General features: G+C 39.2%; 1 protein-coding gene across 1 annotated transcript in view; it reads right to left on the bottom strand.

Annotated features, from left to right (window-relative positions):
- Window positions 1-1,281: 1,281 nt before the first annotated feature.
- Window positions 1,282-18,123, bottom strand: part of GABRB2 (gamma-aminobutyric acid type A receptor subunit beta2) — a gene marked incomplete at both ends in the record, with an annotated part of 195,301 nt that continues 178,459 nt past the window's right edge. Inside the window, one exon of the mRNA XM_080942071.1 lies at window positions 1,282-1,629. Coding sequence (XP_080798197.1) covers window positions 1,282-1,629 — 348 coding nt within the window. The remainder of the gene's footprint in view (window positions 1,630-18,123) is intronic.

Consider the following 18,123-nt stretch of genomic DNA (forward strand, 5'->3'; position numbering starts at 1 on the left):
CAAGCCTTGGAGAACAGAAAAGAACACCCTGTTCACATAGTCTCAGCCGTCTCACCAGGGCTGTCTCCTAAGTGCAAAATGAGATATTTTGAAAGCAAGAAAGGCTGAAGGTGATGACTAATCCTTTAGGGTAAAGAGAAAATTTTCTCTTTTAAAAAAAAACACTGTACTGGAGGCAGAAATGAACCCATAGGAGGACAATGTAAGGGCAGATGACACTGAGAAAAATGCTCATTCATACTCTATATTTGCCTGTTAGAATGATTCTCAATATAAGCTATCAAGATACTTCTAATTCCCTCCACTTTTCTATTTGATAGCCATTTTTCTTTTTGATGTGATAAATGATTTTTTTTAAAAATCCTCCTGAGATATGCTACTCTCAGGACATGGGCAAATCAATCTGTGTCATTCTAGTCTCTGCTACTCAGTGCTGTGTTCAGATCAGACACTGTGCAGAGGTGATAAGGGTCACACTTGGTTATTTCTGTCTTTTAGCCACAGTCATTTCTAAACTTTTAACCTTGCCCTGTGCTGCGCTGCTAACCTTTATTTTAACCACCTAGGAAACAGCGTCTTGGAAAATTATAAACGTTGGCTGCTGCACATGGTCTGCTCAGAGATCTTCCTCTCTCTGGGTCCCACGTGAAAGACATGCCGGCTGCTTTTCTGTGGGCAGCCAAACAGACCAGATAAATTAAATTCCTGAGTCTCTTCTTGAAGCTTTGTCCCACCCCCTACTCTGATTGTGCTCAAAATGAATACTCACCATTCTATGGCATCATCGTCATTGGGCTCAGACCTCAAAGCCCATGTTGAAGTAGCGTGTTTGCATTATTGTAGATAATGTTTCATAAGCACAGTGGTGTCCCAACTGCATGCCAATCTTAGCAGCAATAATGGGGAGCATTTGGAAATGACTGTGTTTCAGAGAATTGACTGCCCATGTTATTGAGCTTTCTAACATCTTCTAGAATCTAGATAATAACCCTCCAAGAAGGCTGTGTACTAAAACTGATAACGTGGAATACTTCACACTTGATCTTGCCAGCATGTGTACAAATAACTTGCATTGTAACTGGAAAACCATGAGGACCTTAGTGTATTCATTACTTAGTAGAAGCAACCCAAATGGTATGAAATGGACCACAGGATAGGCCAGCAACTAAGGTATTTTAACATCACTTCTGTCCTGGAAAGATGTGTTTTCCAAGTCCTACATCAGGCTGTACAACTGTTTGAAGATAAAGCTAGTCCTTGCTTCTCACGGGAGGCCGTCGTTTAGTTCACATAATAAAGCCAATAGACGATGTTGAAGAAGGAAAACACCACAGGGAAGAAAATCCGGGACCACCGATCAATGGCATTCACATCAGTCAAGTCGGGAATGGTGATTTTCAGTTGAGAGGCACGTCTCCTCAGGCGACTTTTCTTTTGTGCCACGTGTCGCTCCAGAGCGTTGCGGCCAAAACTATGCCTAGGCAACCCAGCTTTCCGATACTGGATGCTGGAGGCATCGTAGGCAAGCATTGTGCTCCTGGGGTCTCCAAGTCCCATTACTGCTTCTGATGTGGCCATCTCATTTTTTATCTCAAGAGTGCTGAGTAAGATGTTCTCATGGGGGTCCATCTGTAAGGGAAACGAATCAGAGAAGGTACATTTGAAACCATAAACCTTTGCTAATGCTTGTACTATAAGAACAATTACAGGTGCTTAACAGACTGTCTATCACAGTGGCAGAGGAGAGCTAGCTTTCATATTGCAATGCCTGACTTTTCATTGCAGCTCTGCCAGTATGAGCCAATTGACTTTCAGGTTTCTCATTTATTAGTTGGTATAGATTCAGTCCCAGAGGATTCTTATAATGTAATTATAATAGATCAAATAGCAGCAGCTTCATAATTTCTACTTACCCCCTGCAGAGGAATAGACGTCAAGAAACATCCCTTTACATAATTTATAACATTGACATAAACAGATGCATAATTCCACTTTATTATTATGTATGGTGTAATGGTAGAGAATTAGTCACCAAGTTATATTCACACATTTATGCAGCATATGTTTGCTGAGTATATTTGTTATGAGAACCAAGGTATAGCAACTATTATTATTGTTTTTCTTCCTCTCTGGTCACGTTTGGAACTGTACTTGGAGCCGTTACCATTTTAGGTAAGTATCATACCACTGAACTACGTGCCCATCATCATTATTTTTAATTTATTGAGAAATTAATCTGTGCATTGATTGAGAAGTAGAATATTTTTGTATGTTCCTCGAGAATGCAACATGTGTGATTTCTCTGAGGCACAGATTATGCAAGTTGGACTTTATATTTTATTCCATTGACCACTACTGCAACAGAAACTAATGTGATGGGTCACCAAATACATTTGTCATATTGACCCACTTAAAATATTTCTTTAAATGCTTGTGCGAGGCAAGATTTAATAATCTAAAAGTTGCCCCTGTGCTCAGTTCCCAGCATGCACGTGGTGGCTTTCAGACATCTGTAATCTAGTTCCAGGGTAGTCAATGCTTTATCCTGACTTCCATTAGCAACTCACACATGTGTTACACATATATAATATGCAGGCAGAACACTCACACATATACAATAGAAACAAAACTAGGCTATTATAATATTACAAACATGTAAATTGAAATGTTGTATATAAAGTAAGACTTAATAAAATAAAAAATAAATGAAATAAGGAAAATCTGGCTAGTGATAGTCACAAATGATATAGAGAGACAAGAGATATAAACAGTTTGTGACATGGAATAGTAGTCTAAGCATGGATTATGCAGAAAACAAAATGTTATAAAGACTAAAATATTAGTAACTGGCTTTCACATATATTTTGATGGTCTTATACTGTAATTTCAAACCTAAGACCTTTTGAGAAATAGATGTGATATCATATGATACATTATAGAGCATAATAGTTGACCAATTAATTTTGCCATTATCAAATATTCTGTATTTGTTTATGGTATTTTTTTACTTACTGGGTAGACTAAACAACAGTGCTATTACAATTATTTTGTGAAACTTATAAAATCTGAAAATTGAACTACAGATACGATGAAAGAGGACTGACTCCCACAGCAGTGGTTGTGATGACTGGTTAGTTCTCTACCTAAGAATAGACTCTGGTGATGAGATTTTTCTAGCTGAACCCAGCCATCTCAGTCTTACTGGAAGTCTTGGCAGGCTGGAAACAGAGGTAGTGGTGGAGAAGGTTATGGAATACCAATGTGGACATCTGATGAGCTGCCACTCTTTGGCAGAGACCCCTTCACTCGAAAAATGTTTTTGATGTTCATTTTTTAGAGTCAGCAGTTATCTTTGTAGCTCTGGATGTCCTGGAACTAAAACTATAGACCAGACTGTTTTCTTATGACTCAATTTATTCTTCATATACAATAATTTCTTGGACAATTTAGCCACTGATTTCCTCCAGGTATATTTTTAAAAACTTTATTTTTAAAAAACAGAGATAAATGTGCGGAATTTTAAACACATCTAGCATAAAACTATAAAAATATATTTTTGTCAGTACTTGATTTTTTTTAAAGGTTTGATAATCTGCATTGAAATCTTACTAGTTACAATAAGCATAAAGTACATGTAAAATCAAATATAGCATGAAAGCAGTCAAAGTTGTCTTGGTGTGTAAAGATTAAACATAAAAAGACTGGTCTTAAACTCAGAGATCCTCCTACCTCTGCCTCCTGAGTTTGGGGATCAAAGACATGTGCCACCACAATTGGCTCAAAATATTTAAACTGAAAAATACGACTCTGCTTCCAGATGCAATTACCTTACCAGTAACAGAAAAGAATTAATTCATCTAAAACATCTTTTTTTTCCAGAAAATTATTACTCATGGCTATGGAGATATGAAGTAGGTAGGAAGAATAAATAACCATCTTCATTTGTAATTAATTTCTCAATTTACAGGCAGGAAAGAGACTCAGGCAAGTTGTAATTCACTGTGATATGCTTAAAGTAAAGTCCAATGACATAGATCTCCCTGATTTTCCCAGCTAGTTAGAAGGACCATTTTTTCCCCTTCATCTGCCCTGTTTTCTACGAGGTCTTCTTTATAGCACTTACTTTCGCTTTCCTACTAAAAGGCGTTGAACTTCTCACCAAAGATCACTCTTCAGTGCCTATTTGTCCCATCCTTGGGATCACCAATATGGAGAATGCTTATGAGGTCTTCTGGGGGCTCAAAGAGCACTTTCTCTATTCTGCCATAAGGCAGGCTGTTGTACACTGCCTTGTTCATCACTCCATATGGCGACCATTGTTGCTTATCCAGGTGCTACATTTGGGGCTAAGTCTCAATGTCTTTGATTTCAGTTCTGTTAAATTTCTGTTGGGGAAAGTGTCCACACCAACTTTCTGGGGTTTGGGAGAATTGAAGAGCTGCATATGCAAAGCACTTAGGCCCTCTTTGTTCATAGCAAAGCATTCAATAAACCATAGCTAAGATTGTTATTAAAAATTCAACACAACAACCACTGGACTGAGCACAATTTCCCCAATGAAGGAGTTAAGAGAAATGACTGAAGAAGCTGAAGGGGATTTGCAACTCCAAAGGAAGAACAACAATATCAACCAACCAGAACCTCACTCTCAGGGACTAAACCACCAACTAAAGAGTTCACATGAAAGGACCCATGGCTCCAGCTGCATATGTAGCAGAGGTTGGTCTTGTCAGACATTAATGGAAGGAGAGGCCCTTGGTCCTGGGAAGACTCCAGGTCTCAGTGTAGGGAAATGCCAGAAAGGGGAGACAGGAATGGCTGAGTACATGGGTTAGCAACCTCATAGAAGCAGGGGGAGGGAGGATGGGATAGGAGATTTCCAGGGAAACTGGAAAAAGGGGATAACATTTAAAATGTAAATAAATAAAATATCCAAAAGAAAATTTAATACAGCTGAGTATTCCATTGTCTCTTGTTAACTGCATGCCTTCCCTGTAAATGGAACATCTATAGCATTCTGACTCTACTACTACTACTACTACTACTATTACTCACTCTCTCTCTCTCTCTCTCTCTCTCTCTCTCTCTCTCTCTCTCTCTCTCTCTCTCTCTCTCACACACACACACACACGCACAAAGGCTGTGTAAGAGTGAATGGAAGGATGATAGAAGCCAAGGACATTGGATTTCTGCAGTAGAAGAGTATTTACCAGACATGACCTGGCTGTTCCACACATGAATTCATAGCAGCTTTGCCAGCATGTGCAAAAGCTCTACAAGATCACCCCAGTTCAAACCAAGCAAGGGTAAGAGGTTCTACACCCCAGTTGAGGACAGCTATTAGAAACCACCCACAGAACTTATAAAGCTCAAAGAGAACGAAGACCACAAGGTGGATGCCTCAGTCCTTCTTGGAAGAAAGAACAAAATACTCATGGGAGGGAATAAAGGGACAAATAGAGGAGCAGGGATCGGAGAAAAGATGATTTAGAGACTGCCTTACCCGGGGATACACCCCATATGTGCCCAATAAACCCAAGCACTATTGCTGATGCCAAGTAGTGCTTACTGGTAAGAACCTGATATGGATGCCTCCTCAGAGGCTCTGCCAAAGCCATACTGATACAGAGGAGGATGCTTGCAGCTAACCATAAGACTGAACACAAGGACCCCAATGAATGAACTAGAGAAAGAACTGAAGGAGCTGTAAGGGTCTGCAACCCCATAAGAACAAAATTATCAACTAACCACACTCACCACAGTTCCCAGGGACTAAAACATCAATCAATAAGTTTTCATGAAGGAACTCATGGCCCCAGGTGCATATGTAGCAGAGGATAGCATTCACTGGCATCAATGGGAGGAGAGGCCTTTGGTCCAATGAAGGCTCCTTTACCCAGTGTAGGGGAATGCCAAGGAGCTGAGGTGGGAGAGGGTGGTTGGGAGAGGGAGCACCTTCATGGAGGCAATGGGAAGGGGGAGATGGGGTGTGGCAAAGAGATAACATCTGAAATGTAAATGCAGAGAATATCCAATAAAAAAAAGTTGAAAAAATAAATGGATGGCTTCAGGCAGAGGGAGAGTTTTCTTTAGGCCAGTGGCTCATGAGGGGCAATGCAGGCTCAAGCTGATGGTCCTATAACCACTGGCATACAGGTAGCACTAAGGAAAATTAATAGTTTTTTTTTTAATTAAATGAAACAAAATTGAAATCAAACACGGTTGGAGAGCAAAGGAGAGACTGGGTGGAAATAATGGGAGTACAGTTGATGACAACAAATTATTGACCTATATGGATTTATCAAACAAAACAATCACTACAAGAAGTCAGTGAATGGATAGGGTTCACCTGATGCTGCCATAAAAACTGCCACAGTTATAACCCTTTAATATCATTACTTTAAAATTCTGTTTTGATACAACCTTCTTTAAAGTTCTGGGGGCAATAATTACTACCTACTGAGTACTATTTGCTTCTTTATAAAATATGACTCCATTGACTCTAGGAAGTCTACACTGAATTATTTCCAGGTGTTGAGATGAGATGAACAGAAGTTGCCTTTCACTTTCAGGGCAGGGGAGCGATGGAGAAAGAACGAAAGGATAGTGGACGTTACTACATATATCCTGTTCCTCCGTTTACTTGAATAAACCCCACATCACCTGGAAGGGCAGTTTTATGAAGGGATGTTTTGTTCGGGGAGGTTTGTGTGGGGGCTGACTGTGGGCAATTGCCTTGACTGTTAATTGATATAGCAAGACCCGGCATCATTCTCCAGACAAGTGTCCTGAATAAAGTAAAGAGAGAGGAAGGGAAGCTGAGGATAAATTAGTCAGTGGGGGACCATGTCAACCACTCTCTGCCCTTGAATGTAGATATGACACAATAGCTGCTCACCTTGTACCTTGACTTCCCTCACATGACGAACTCTAACATGGAGTTGTGTGCTGAGATAACTCCTCTCTTCCATAAGTTACTTGGGGGCAGGATATTTTATCACAGCAACAGAAATGAAAGTAGGGTACCACATTTACAGAACCAGCAACATCCTCCCAATGACAAGAAAAATAGAGGCCAAGGCCAAAGAACGACATTGTCAGTACTACAGTGGCAGAGAGCAGGGACAGCTGACCTGGCTTGTCTTTCCCCCTGATATGTTAGTTTCATTAAAATTCTGATGACAGTAAGTTATACTAATTTTCTTGCCATTTGTCATTTATGAAACAACACTTCTTGAGGAAACATAAAAGGAGGTCTTTGGGATTTTAAAATCTTTTTTATTGGATACGTTATATATTTACATTTCAAATGTTATCCTTTCCCCCCTTCTCCCATTCCCTCTCTCCCCTCCCCTTGCTTCCATGTAGATGATCCCACTCCCACCCTCCCACTCCAACATCATCATCCTGGCATTCCCCTACACTAGGGAAATGAACCTTCACAGGACCAAGGGCTTCTCCTCCTATTGATGCCAGAAAGGACAATGCCATCCTCTGGGACACATGAGGCTGGAGCCATAGACCCTCCCCCATGTGTACTCTTTGGTTGGTGTCTTAGTCCCTGGGAGCTCTGGTTGGTTGATGTTGTTCTTCCCATGGGGTTGCAGTCCCTTTAGCTCCTTCAGTCCTTTCTCTAGCTCCTACATTGGGGTTCTCATATTCAGTCTGATAGCTAGCTGATCTGGATCAGTAAGGCTCTGGCAGACCCTCTCAGGAGACATCCATATTAGATTCCGATGAGCAAGCACTTCTTGGCATCAGTAATAGTGACTGGAATTGGTGGCTGCATATGGGGTGGATCCCCAGGTGGGGTAGTCTCTGGATGACCTTTTCTTCATTCCCTGATCCACTCTCTGTCCCTGTATTTCCTCCCATGAGTATTTTGTTCCCCCTTCTAAGAAGGACTAAAACAGTTACATTTTGGTTTTCCTTCTTTTTGAGCTTCATATGGTTTGTGAATTGTATCTTGGGTATTCTGAGCTTTTGGGGCTAGTATCTGCTTATCAGTGAGTGCATACCATATGTGGTCTTTTGTGACTGGGTTGTCTCGCTCAGGATGATATTTTCTAGTTCCATTCATTTGCCAGAAAATTTTGTAAAGTCATTGTTTTAGTAGCTGAGTAGTACTCCATTGTAGTATAAATGTACCATTTTCTGTCGCCATTAAAAGGAGGTCTTTGTATTCTACTGTGATATCTTCAATAATCCTGTATTGCTCTTAGTGCAATGCAGATGCTCAGTAAATAGTGGTTTAATGAAATTCATTTTGTAATAATGAAAATAAAATTCACCTCTTTGTGAGTCATCAGTACATTGAAGCCAATTATCAATCAAAAGAGCAGAACATACTAGCAATACCTGTGGAACCCTTTCTCAGCACCCAAGATTTCTTTCTCTACTTGCATAGGTTTTTTTGGTTTGTTTTTGTTGTTTGTATACTTTATTTTGTTTTCCTAAAATAGAAACACTATGTGCTCATAGTGCCCAGTGTCACTTCCAGAACAGATCCTTCATTTCTATACAGAGAAGAACACTTAGTAACTGACAGCTCGAAGTTGAAATTAAGCATTTTATTTACAGAACACTTTCTGTTGTCCCAGAAGCCACTTAGAGCTGGCTCTGATCCCATCGTTGGGAAATAGTGAAAAGGGGGCAGAGCAGGAATTAGATTTAGATGTGTTCCACTTTCCATTGCTGAAGCATGGAACCAATCTACTTCTGTGGGGCAGTCATCTGGGACCGTGCACAATTATCCAGAGGAAGGGCTGATAAGAGTGTTTGGAGCTAAATGTGTTACTAAAGGTAAAAGCTGGCATAAATGTGTATTAACTCCAAAACCTTCAGATGAGAGGAGAAGACATATGTGTTCTGTGTGTTTATCATGGTTGATCTGCTTATTCTACTTGCTATCTGAGAATGCACCATCCAAATATCTCTACTCAGTTTCTGTGTGCCTGGTGCAGCTTTTCTTGAATAAGTGTCTTCCTGATGCTATGATTGGCTGAGTAATGGACATATGATCTTTTTGTAGCCAGTGGCATGTTGTGAGTCTTCACATGGACACAACAGAAAAAAGTTCACTCAACCAATACCAGTGGGTTTACATCTAGAGGCAGATGACCCGAGCCTGTGGATTGAGATCTTTGAGGTGTAAGAGGCATTGATGGCTTACAAAGTAGTCAGCCCAGACAAGGATGCTAAGAAAAGCTATCTATCCTTCCTTTATCATATCCTTCCTTCCTCTATCTTCTCTATTCCCCTTATTTCTTCCATTCTTCTTCCCTCTCTGCCTTTCTGCCTCTCTCCCTACCTTTATGCTTTTTATCTCATCGTTTCCTTACGTGAGCATGCATTGAGTTTTATGTTATCCAAGACGCAAATAATACAAAGGTGTGACTCATCTCATTTCAAGGTCTCAAAAACTCCATAATATAGGAAGAGCAGGAAAGGAATGACAGACATTTCTCTGTCATATGTGCTTCTCATAATTCAAATTAAAAATGAAAGAATTCAGGACAGGAGGATAATCATGGCATACATAGCAGTGTGGATTTTAGTATTTGAACTGGAATTGAAAAGAACTCAGGACCTGCTAGATTTGTAAGTCTGTTAAATTGGGGAAGTGTGCCTCAGTGAATAGATTATTGTTTCTTTCTCTTAAGGAGACAACTTACTGGGTCATGCTTCAACACAACTGAGGAGACTGGAAGGCTCTTTACACATGTTTTAAAGGGTAAAGATAGAAAACCTGAGACACGTTACCTCCAAGTTTCTTTGAATTCTCTACTGTCTATATAAAAGCAAAATTAATAATGAATGTTTTCTTAGAAAAAAAACAAATGTCATTCTTATAAATGGATTTTAAATTCAATAATGGTTATCCTGCATTGCCTTTGGAGATGTCTGTTGTTATAAGATGCTGTTTGCTATGGAGTTTTCAGAAAGAGATTCTCAAAGTAGGCTATTGAGAGGGCAGGATACAGATATTCAGAAAAAAATGAAGTGAGTTACCTAAAATGTTACTCTTCCTAAGTCATAGAAGGATGTAGCATTGCTGGGCTGTGGTTCTCAATGCAGAATTTTAATGCTATTTCCAACCTGTCTCAAATCTATCAGGGAAACCCGAGTCACCTGGTGGGGTGGAGGATGAGAAGCTGTGTCCCCTGTTCCTAACCTCAAGTGTACATCACAACTCCCTAGAGGCCTTGTTAAAACAGACTCCTGGCTTCCACTGTTAGGATCCCTGAATCAGCAAAGTTGGAATGCATCTCAATAATCTGAATTTCTAATAAGTTCCCAGCTGATTTCTGATCTAGGGTCTCTGCTTAGAAAATGTATCCCTTTGGCAGCAGCTGAAGGGCACAAGGTGACTTCACATGAGGAGGCAGCAGAGTTCAAAACAATGGTGAAAAGTGGCTAGTCAAAGTCTACAACCAACCTAAAGAACAGCTTTCATGGGAAATGGATGAGGCTTTTCTCTGTGCAGTATTCTCAGGAAATAAGCAACACATGTCACTTCTCTGCAACTTGATGGAAACTGTGAAACATGGGTCACTAATATCGCTATCTTAAATATGAGAAGACAAAGAATATGGCTACAGATATTCCTAGCTGTGTCCTTAGTAACCTTGTCCAAGATCCCTTCCTAGGTACTTAATTAGAAATCCTCCAGGGTGAGTTTTGTCATTGAATTCCTTTTCCGCATGCTATCTTTAGGTGATAATTGTTAGAAAATTTGAAGGCACTACCACTGACTAATTTAAAAAATATATTTCTTCCACTTCCTCCTCCACTACTTCCTCCTCCTATTTCTTCTCCTTCCTCTTCCTCTTCCTCTTCCTCTTTCTCCTCCTCCTCCTCCTCCTCCTCCTCCTCCTCCTCCTCCTCCTCCTCCTCCTCCTCCTCCTCTTCTTCTTCTTCTTCTTCTTCTTCTTCCTCTTCTTCTTCTTCTTCTTCTTCTTCTTCTGCTTCTTCTTCTGCTTCTTCTTCTTCTGCTTCTTCTTCTTCTTCTTCTTCTTCTTCTTCTTCTTCTTCTTCTTCTTCTTCTTCTTCTTCTTCTTCTTCTTCTTCTTCTTCTTCTTCTTCTTTTTCTTCTTCTTCTGCTTCTTCTTCTTCTCCTTTTCTTCCTTCTTCTTTTCCTCCTCCTTCTCCTTCTTTTCCTCATTCTCTTCCTCTTCCTCCTCCTTCTTCTTCTTTTCTTCTTTTTCTTATCTAACCTTTCTTGATTGTCCCTCCTCAGCCGAGCAGAAAAGACATGTGAAACCCTCTCATCTAATCTGGTTTCTGTGGGGGACATGAATGTATTTCCCTCTAATGAATTGACCCGAAGACCATTGCCCTGGAAAACATACCAGTATTATGAAACTATTCTCTCTTGGTATTTCTACCTATTCAAACAGTCACGGGCAATTTGTTAATAGCAGCTGAAATAAGACAGAGAAAAAGGGAAAAAAAGGAAAGAAAGAAGACAAAGATGGAGAGACGGGCAGGTAAACCCACCTGCTTGCAGATGAGTTGTCTTTGCGGGGAAACTTGCTGGTAGTGGCTTTGCACTGTGCTCTTATTCCAGGCTCTGCTTCTTATTCACCTACCCATCTCTAAAAATATATTTGTCTGGGGAGGTTTATAAAATCACCACTATCAATCAAATCTGATGTTTCCCATCCAACACCACCGTCTGTAAATTAAGATGCACCTGGAGTTGTGTTTTTCAATCAAGAACTAAGTGTTGGATTTTGAGAGGCAGACAAGAGTCTCCTGCAGTATTCCTCTGAGAATGAAGACAGCTTGCATATCATCCATTTGACAGACCTACTAGCTGCAGAGGCACCTCTGCTGTCATGGCTTACTTTGTAGACTGACCCAGAGGATGCTGGTAAACTAATTCAGGATATTTGGAATATAGCCTGATTTCCTTACTGTTGTCTGCTTATCAACATTATATTTTCAGAGAAAGAAAACTGGGCTGCCTAACGATTCTATTTTGCTGTTTTTAAAAAATAATAATACATTAAGCTCTGAAGAGTGCAACTTAATTTTTATAAAATGATTGATTAATTCCAAATTGGGCTTCAAACTCACTGCTTCTTTGCCTGAGTCCTATTTATAGTTGATATGTGGTCTACAGGGACACCCTTCTGTCTAAGGTCATAAACTGTAAGCAAATCACATCTCTCATTGGCAGACTAGAGTCACCAGCTTACCTGAGAAAGGAGAATAGGGTTGTTTTAAAATTCAGTTCACCACTGGCATTACTGACTGCATGAGAAATTGCAGATAAAAACATGTTCTAACTACACAGTTCCCTTTCACTGTGCCTACTGGGGGTAGGAGATCCTGCTTTATCTTCCATGAAATGGCACTGTGGCCCATGAGACTTGAAATGTTAAGGCAATGAACCATTAAGCACCTGGGGATAGCCAATGCACTCTTTCTGGAGGTGGAAATCCTCTGAAAATACCTAGCACACGCTCAGTATTCTGTGAAGTGAAAGAAAGTTCAACCAAGCAGAATGTGTAATGGGAATTTTATCAGTGCAAGTGAAAGCCAATGTTGGTGATTCTTCAAGTCCTTGAACCACAGTGAGTGGAGAAACAGCAATCAAAGGTGGCATTTAGAGTTTAGGACTGGGTGTAGCAAGAACATTTTACAATATCTAGGTAGCTCTTGTCTCACTATGTATGTATGTATACACACACACACATATATACACACATATATATGTACATATATATGTGTGTGTATGTATATCCATCCACCCTTTATTCCTTCCTTTCCTTCTTTGCCTTTTTCTCTCTCCTACCTGTATATTTTTCTTCATTTTAAAACATATTTAGTTGGTACGAAGTTACTATGTAATCTGCACATGCTTTCCCGTGTTTGCCAAAAAGTGTAAGTGGGCTGGGGAAACCAACCCTGTGCCCCAGGTTCACTGATTTTTTATTCTAAACTTGCCAGTATGCCTTCAGGATAGATAGAAGGAGACTGTTTTGGCGGCTATGGATCCCTAAGGCTGCCTGTGAAAAAATGCCACAATGACTTAGACAAACAAACCCCAAACCAAGCATGGCGTACTGAATCTCTAACAGAGTTAGGTAAGTCTGGAAGCTCTTGTGAGGCAGGCCGTGAAGACCTAGTACATGAGACCAACCATGTGCTGAGAGATAATTGCTATACAACCACACTGTGGACTCAGCAATAACAACACCCTCCAGTAAACACCACGCTGAAAAAAAGGTGGCACTTGTAACAAAAGCCAGAATGAATATTAGATCTGCTTTCTTTAATTAATTAGTTACACCATCATACTAGAACTGCCCTTTGCATCATAAATGAATCTATGATTACTTCAGGCATACTTACATGCTTAAAACTTCTTCTGGTCTTGATGAATAATTAGTAGAGAATAAACTGTGTTAATTATTTTTAGTACAAAGTAAAAAAAAACTAGTATGAAATAGATTTCATCATCTGAGAAATAAAGTGGCACTTAATTATTGTAGCTTTGATAATTCTTGGGTTTTGACTGGAACTGAAGTTTCCTTAGTAAACTGCTTTTATCTTAAGCATCATCAATCAATGCAATCAATCCATATGATTGACACCTGCCAAAGTTCTAATGTCACCATCAGATGAAACATTTGTTTCTCATAAAAAGATTCTATCAGGTTAGCAGATAAATGCAATGAGCTAGGGGGTGGCTTGTTTGCTGAGGTGGTGGCTCTTTTCTGGGGAAGCAGAACTCAGGATAGGAAGGAAGAGATGAAATCTCTTTTCGTCAAAGCACCCTGATATCTGGCCTCCTGATACTTGCAATCAGTGCAGTATCAACCTGTGAACACGGGTGTCTCTAGAATTGACATTCTTACCCTTTAGATCCTTCTAGATTTACTGCCCTTTGCAAAGTTAAAGCATCAACAAGAATAGTAGCTTCAGCAATGACAGCAGATTCTAATTTTGACTTCTGCTCCTTCTCCTCTTCCTCACCTCCTCCAGCTTCTCCTTATCCGATTCCTCTCCTTGTGCTCCCACTCCTCCTGTTCTTCCTTTTTTGTTCTAATTCTGTCTTGCTTGTTCATGATCCTTCTCTCTTTCTCCTCACTTCCTCTTCATCTTCCTCTTATGTCACCTTCTTCCTCCTTCATTTTCTTCTTCAACACTATTTATTCACTAATTTTTCCAAGACCCCCTATCCTCTCCCTGGGTTTTCTGAAATTACAGATACCATCATGCTCAAACCCTTAAAGAGTCTTTGCCAGAAAATCTAGGTGGATGAGGGAAGCCTCATGTGGGAATAGCTGCAGTGTGCAAGTGAGCTTCCTGGAGATTAGTCACTGTCCTGCTCAGCTTCATGGCTGAGCTCTAGTGTGGCATGGCCCAAGAGACTTCATCCCAGGTTGCTTCTTGATGCTGATGTGCTTTCTTATGTTTGTCATTGCCTATTCCTCATTCATTAGGGTTGGTGTGAGTGGACACCAAGAGACTCGCACTGCTTATCTCTTGGTGTAATTACTTCCTGGGTGATGGGCCATTCTGTAGGGCAAGCTTTTTGCGGGTCAATATGAAGCTGAGAATTCTTGATATAATGCTGTCTAAATGAGGTAATTATTTTATGAAGTTCCTAACTTGATTTAAATAATTTTAAGGTTATTTTTATTTAAATAATTTTGGGAAGTTAGGGTAGTTGACAAAAGACATAAAGTTAGGAAATTGGCACAGTTGATAGAAAGTTTAAGTTAGAATTAAGAATAAAGTGTGACCTTTCCTGATAGAATGGCAGGAGTTTCTTGAGTTAGAGAAAAGAGTACGGTGAGCATTGAAGGATCACAGTAATTGTAGAGGTCAGAAGACTTGACTGAGGATAAGCTAATGATCACAGTAAGCATACAGTCTGTGTTGGCCTGAGTTCTTTCTAGTGATCTAGAGATTTGGTAACAAGATTTTGCTGTGTACCAGACAATGATCAGGTTATAATAAAGAGCAAATAATTCCATTATGAGCATAGGAACAGAAAACAGATGACTAGCTTAGTCCATCAGAACTTCCAAATTAAGATATAAGAAATATGACTTGCTCCTTAGTAAATATAGGTTGTCATCAACAAAGCATAGGGTAAACCTTGCTACTGTATACTTCTCTTGTTTAAACTTTGTTAGTCAATGAATAAAATTGGAAAAAAATAGGGCCAGTTGCTTAGTTAAATATGAGTTTCCTATAAGACATATGTAATCAATATTGTGTTGTAATTTTTCTTTGTATAATGATTTTGATCTGTTTTGGAAAGAATATGTTTACGGTGATTATCTCTGGAAAAGATGTAACTTGTAGCTATGAGGTAATTTTCTTCCTAATAGAAAAAAATATCTTTGTCTCTAGGGGTATAAAAGAGGTTTAAGAGAAGAGATGAATAGTTCAAGTTTGTTCTTGCGTCAACCACTGTGTATGCCTGAGTGTTTGATCCCCTCTTCTTTCCTGCAGCCCCTGTAGATATCTGTATCTACTTGTGACAGCTGCTCCCTGTGGCTCCGTGCTATGGATCCATGACGCTGCCTACTGCAAGCAGTCCAAATGAGCATTCAGAATAAAACTAAGCTGACTCTCCAATCATTATACTAAATCTTGGATCTTTCATTTCATTTTAGCTTATGATGGTTACAAAACAAATTTTAAAGCAGGTATAATGGAGAATATGGGGGAAATTAGTCCTTGAGTGAATTAGACTAAAAGATTGTTTCCCTTAATTGCATCTAAATAAAAGTTATCTGGAATAGCTGATAGTCAAAATTAGAGCTAAGTGTTCAGAGCTCAGGGAGTGGTATAACTCCTCTTAGACTTCATTAATACAAATTTCTCTTGTAGCAGCATTTAATTTAATATTAGCAACTAACTTTTTTAAACTTGATATACAGGGTGGTGTTAGAAATCAGAGCCATTGGGAAGTTTTGTCTTTGGCATCATGTGGTGGAACACTGTCTTAAGTCCAGCACTCAGAAGACTGAGAGATTGTAGTACCTCATGTTCAAGGTCATCCTGGGTTACAGTACAAGTTGTAGCCAGCCTGAGCTACATATAGAATATTTTTTTCTTACCACTTTATTTAAAAAAAGAAGAGAGATACATATACAGATTTTTAAAGGCATTTTGGCATAACAATATAGAATATTTTTGTCATGTACTTCATGCTTATGGTAACAAGTGGGATTTCAAGGCATGCTATCAAACCTCTAAAAGAACTAAGTACTGACATATAGAATATTTTTAAACAAACAAACAAAAATAAAACCAATAAAGTAATGCTTTTTACCCATTGTGCAGGTCATTATAAAAGCAAAATCTGTAGGATATTCTTATGTGGTTTGCTTAATTTTGGGTAGCTTACAGACTTTTCAAACCTGTCCTTACAGAAACTAATTGATATTTTCTGAAGAATGATATCATGTTCTAAATGGAGAAGGACATATTACAGATAATTGGCTGGTGTTTCTACAGAATATTTGGATTGAGATGGAAGAGTAAATGTTAAAGTTAGAAGAGAGGCAAACACATCCAAATTGCTAAAGTCTGTCTTATAAGACTGCATTGAATGAAGTGTGCACACTGAATAAAATTTTTAAAGGTTGCTCAAATTCTTTCCTAGTACCTCTTTTTAATTTAGTAGAGTACAAATTAAATTTGGAGGTAAGTAAACTTGTAATTGTAGAGGAAAGAAAGCATTGGGATCAGTTTAAATTTTTCTGAGGAAAGGAAAATTGAAGCAGTATTATGAACAACTATTATTTCTTGCATTCACAAAACCTTTTGATCTTGACAGGTCTCTGTAGACTGTCTGAGTGTACTTTTACAATGAATTTTCCTAGGTTCAAAACTCTTTGCTCTGAGAATAGCTATATTGGTCCTGGTTGACCAATTGGTTCCTAGGCTCAGGAACTTTTCCTGCCTTCCAGGTGGCTGGGCCTACGGGCTCACACCATTGTTAATATTTAAAGACCTGATCTGGGAAAGAGGATGTGAGAGTTTACACATCCAATCATAAACACCCAACAGAAGAATGAGACAAACTTTTCTCAAACTCAGCTTTTGTTTGCTGTACTGATACAAGCCCCGAGCTAGAATCAGTGAACTGATCTAATCTTTTCATTAACTGGTTCATCTACCCCAAAGCACTATGGGTGGCAAATTTCTAAGGATATTTTACCAATACTATATAGCTTGCAATTAACAATTTAAGTCACCAAAATACGACTACAGAGATCACTTGCTTTGTTTTTTCTTCCCAAGGCTAGAAACAGGCTAGGCTGTGGTTTTTAACATGAAGAAGTAAGGACGGCAAATGTAATAAGCAACCCTTGAAGAGGCCCTGTGATTGTTCTTGGGTTACATACATCTTGTCAAGTACAGTAATAGGGTATATGAGTAAGAGGGTAAACAGTGTTTTCAGCTACACTCCATTTCTTCATAATCTTCAGTCTACAGAATCGAGTAATAACTTCATGAGGTCAAATCTCAAGTTCATATAAGGTCATAATCAACTTCAAGGTTGTGGCTTCAATCAAACAAGGTCACCAGGCGAGGAACTTATGATTGTTATCTTTTCTTTGGGTTTTACAATTGACCCTGAGAGATATTGTCCCCTAATTGAATGAGGTGGGTTTGGACATGAAAATCCACCCACTGCCTCTATTCTAAGTCACAGGGAATTGTCACTGACTTCTAGCTTTGATCCAAAAGCAAAAAGTCCATAATTTGGTTTCTGTCACATTCAATCATGGCATCAATATATTATTATATCTTATATATTTTTAAAAATTTATTATTGATTGATTGATTTTGTGTGTGTGTGTGTGTGTGTGTGTGTGTGTGTGTGTCTGTGTGTTACTTAAGTAGGGTTGGAGGACCACGTATAGGTGTTGATGCTTAAGCTCACAGCAAATGTAATTGCTCTAGCAAGAATTTCAAAAGACTGAGCACCACCAACATTCTGTCCTGTACCTTAGATTCAACATGCTAGGAGGTGTCTAAAGTGAAAACCTCAGTGGTCACAGGAAGCAAAATACTGTCAATCATGTATCTTCCTGGTGCTTAATTTGGGGACTTCGTTTTCTTCTTTATCCTTACAATGGCCAG

This window comes from Micromys minutus (assembly GCF_963924665.1).
Source record: "Micromys minutus genome assembly, chromosome: 31".
NCBI classification, from domain to species: Eukaryota; Metazoa; Chordata; class Mammalia; order Rodentia; family Muridae; genus Micromys; species Micromys minutus.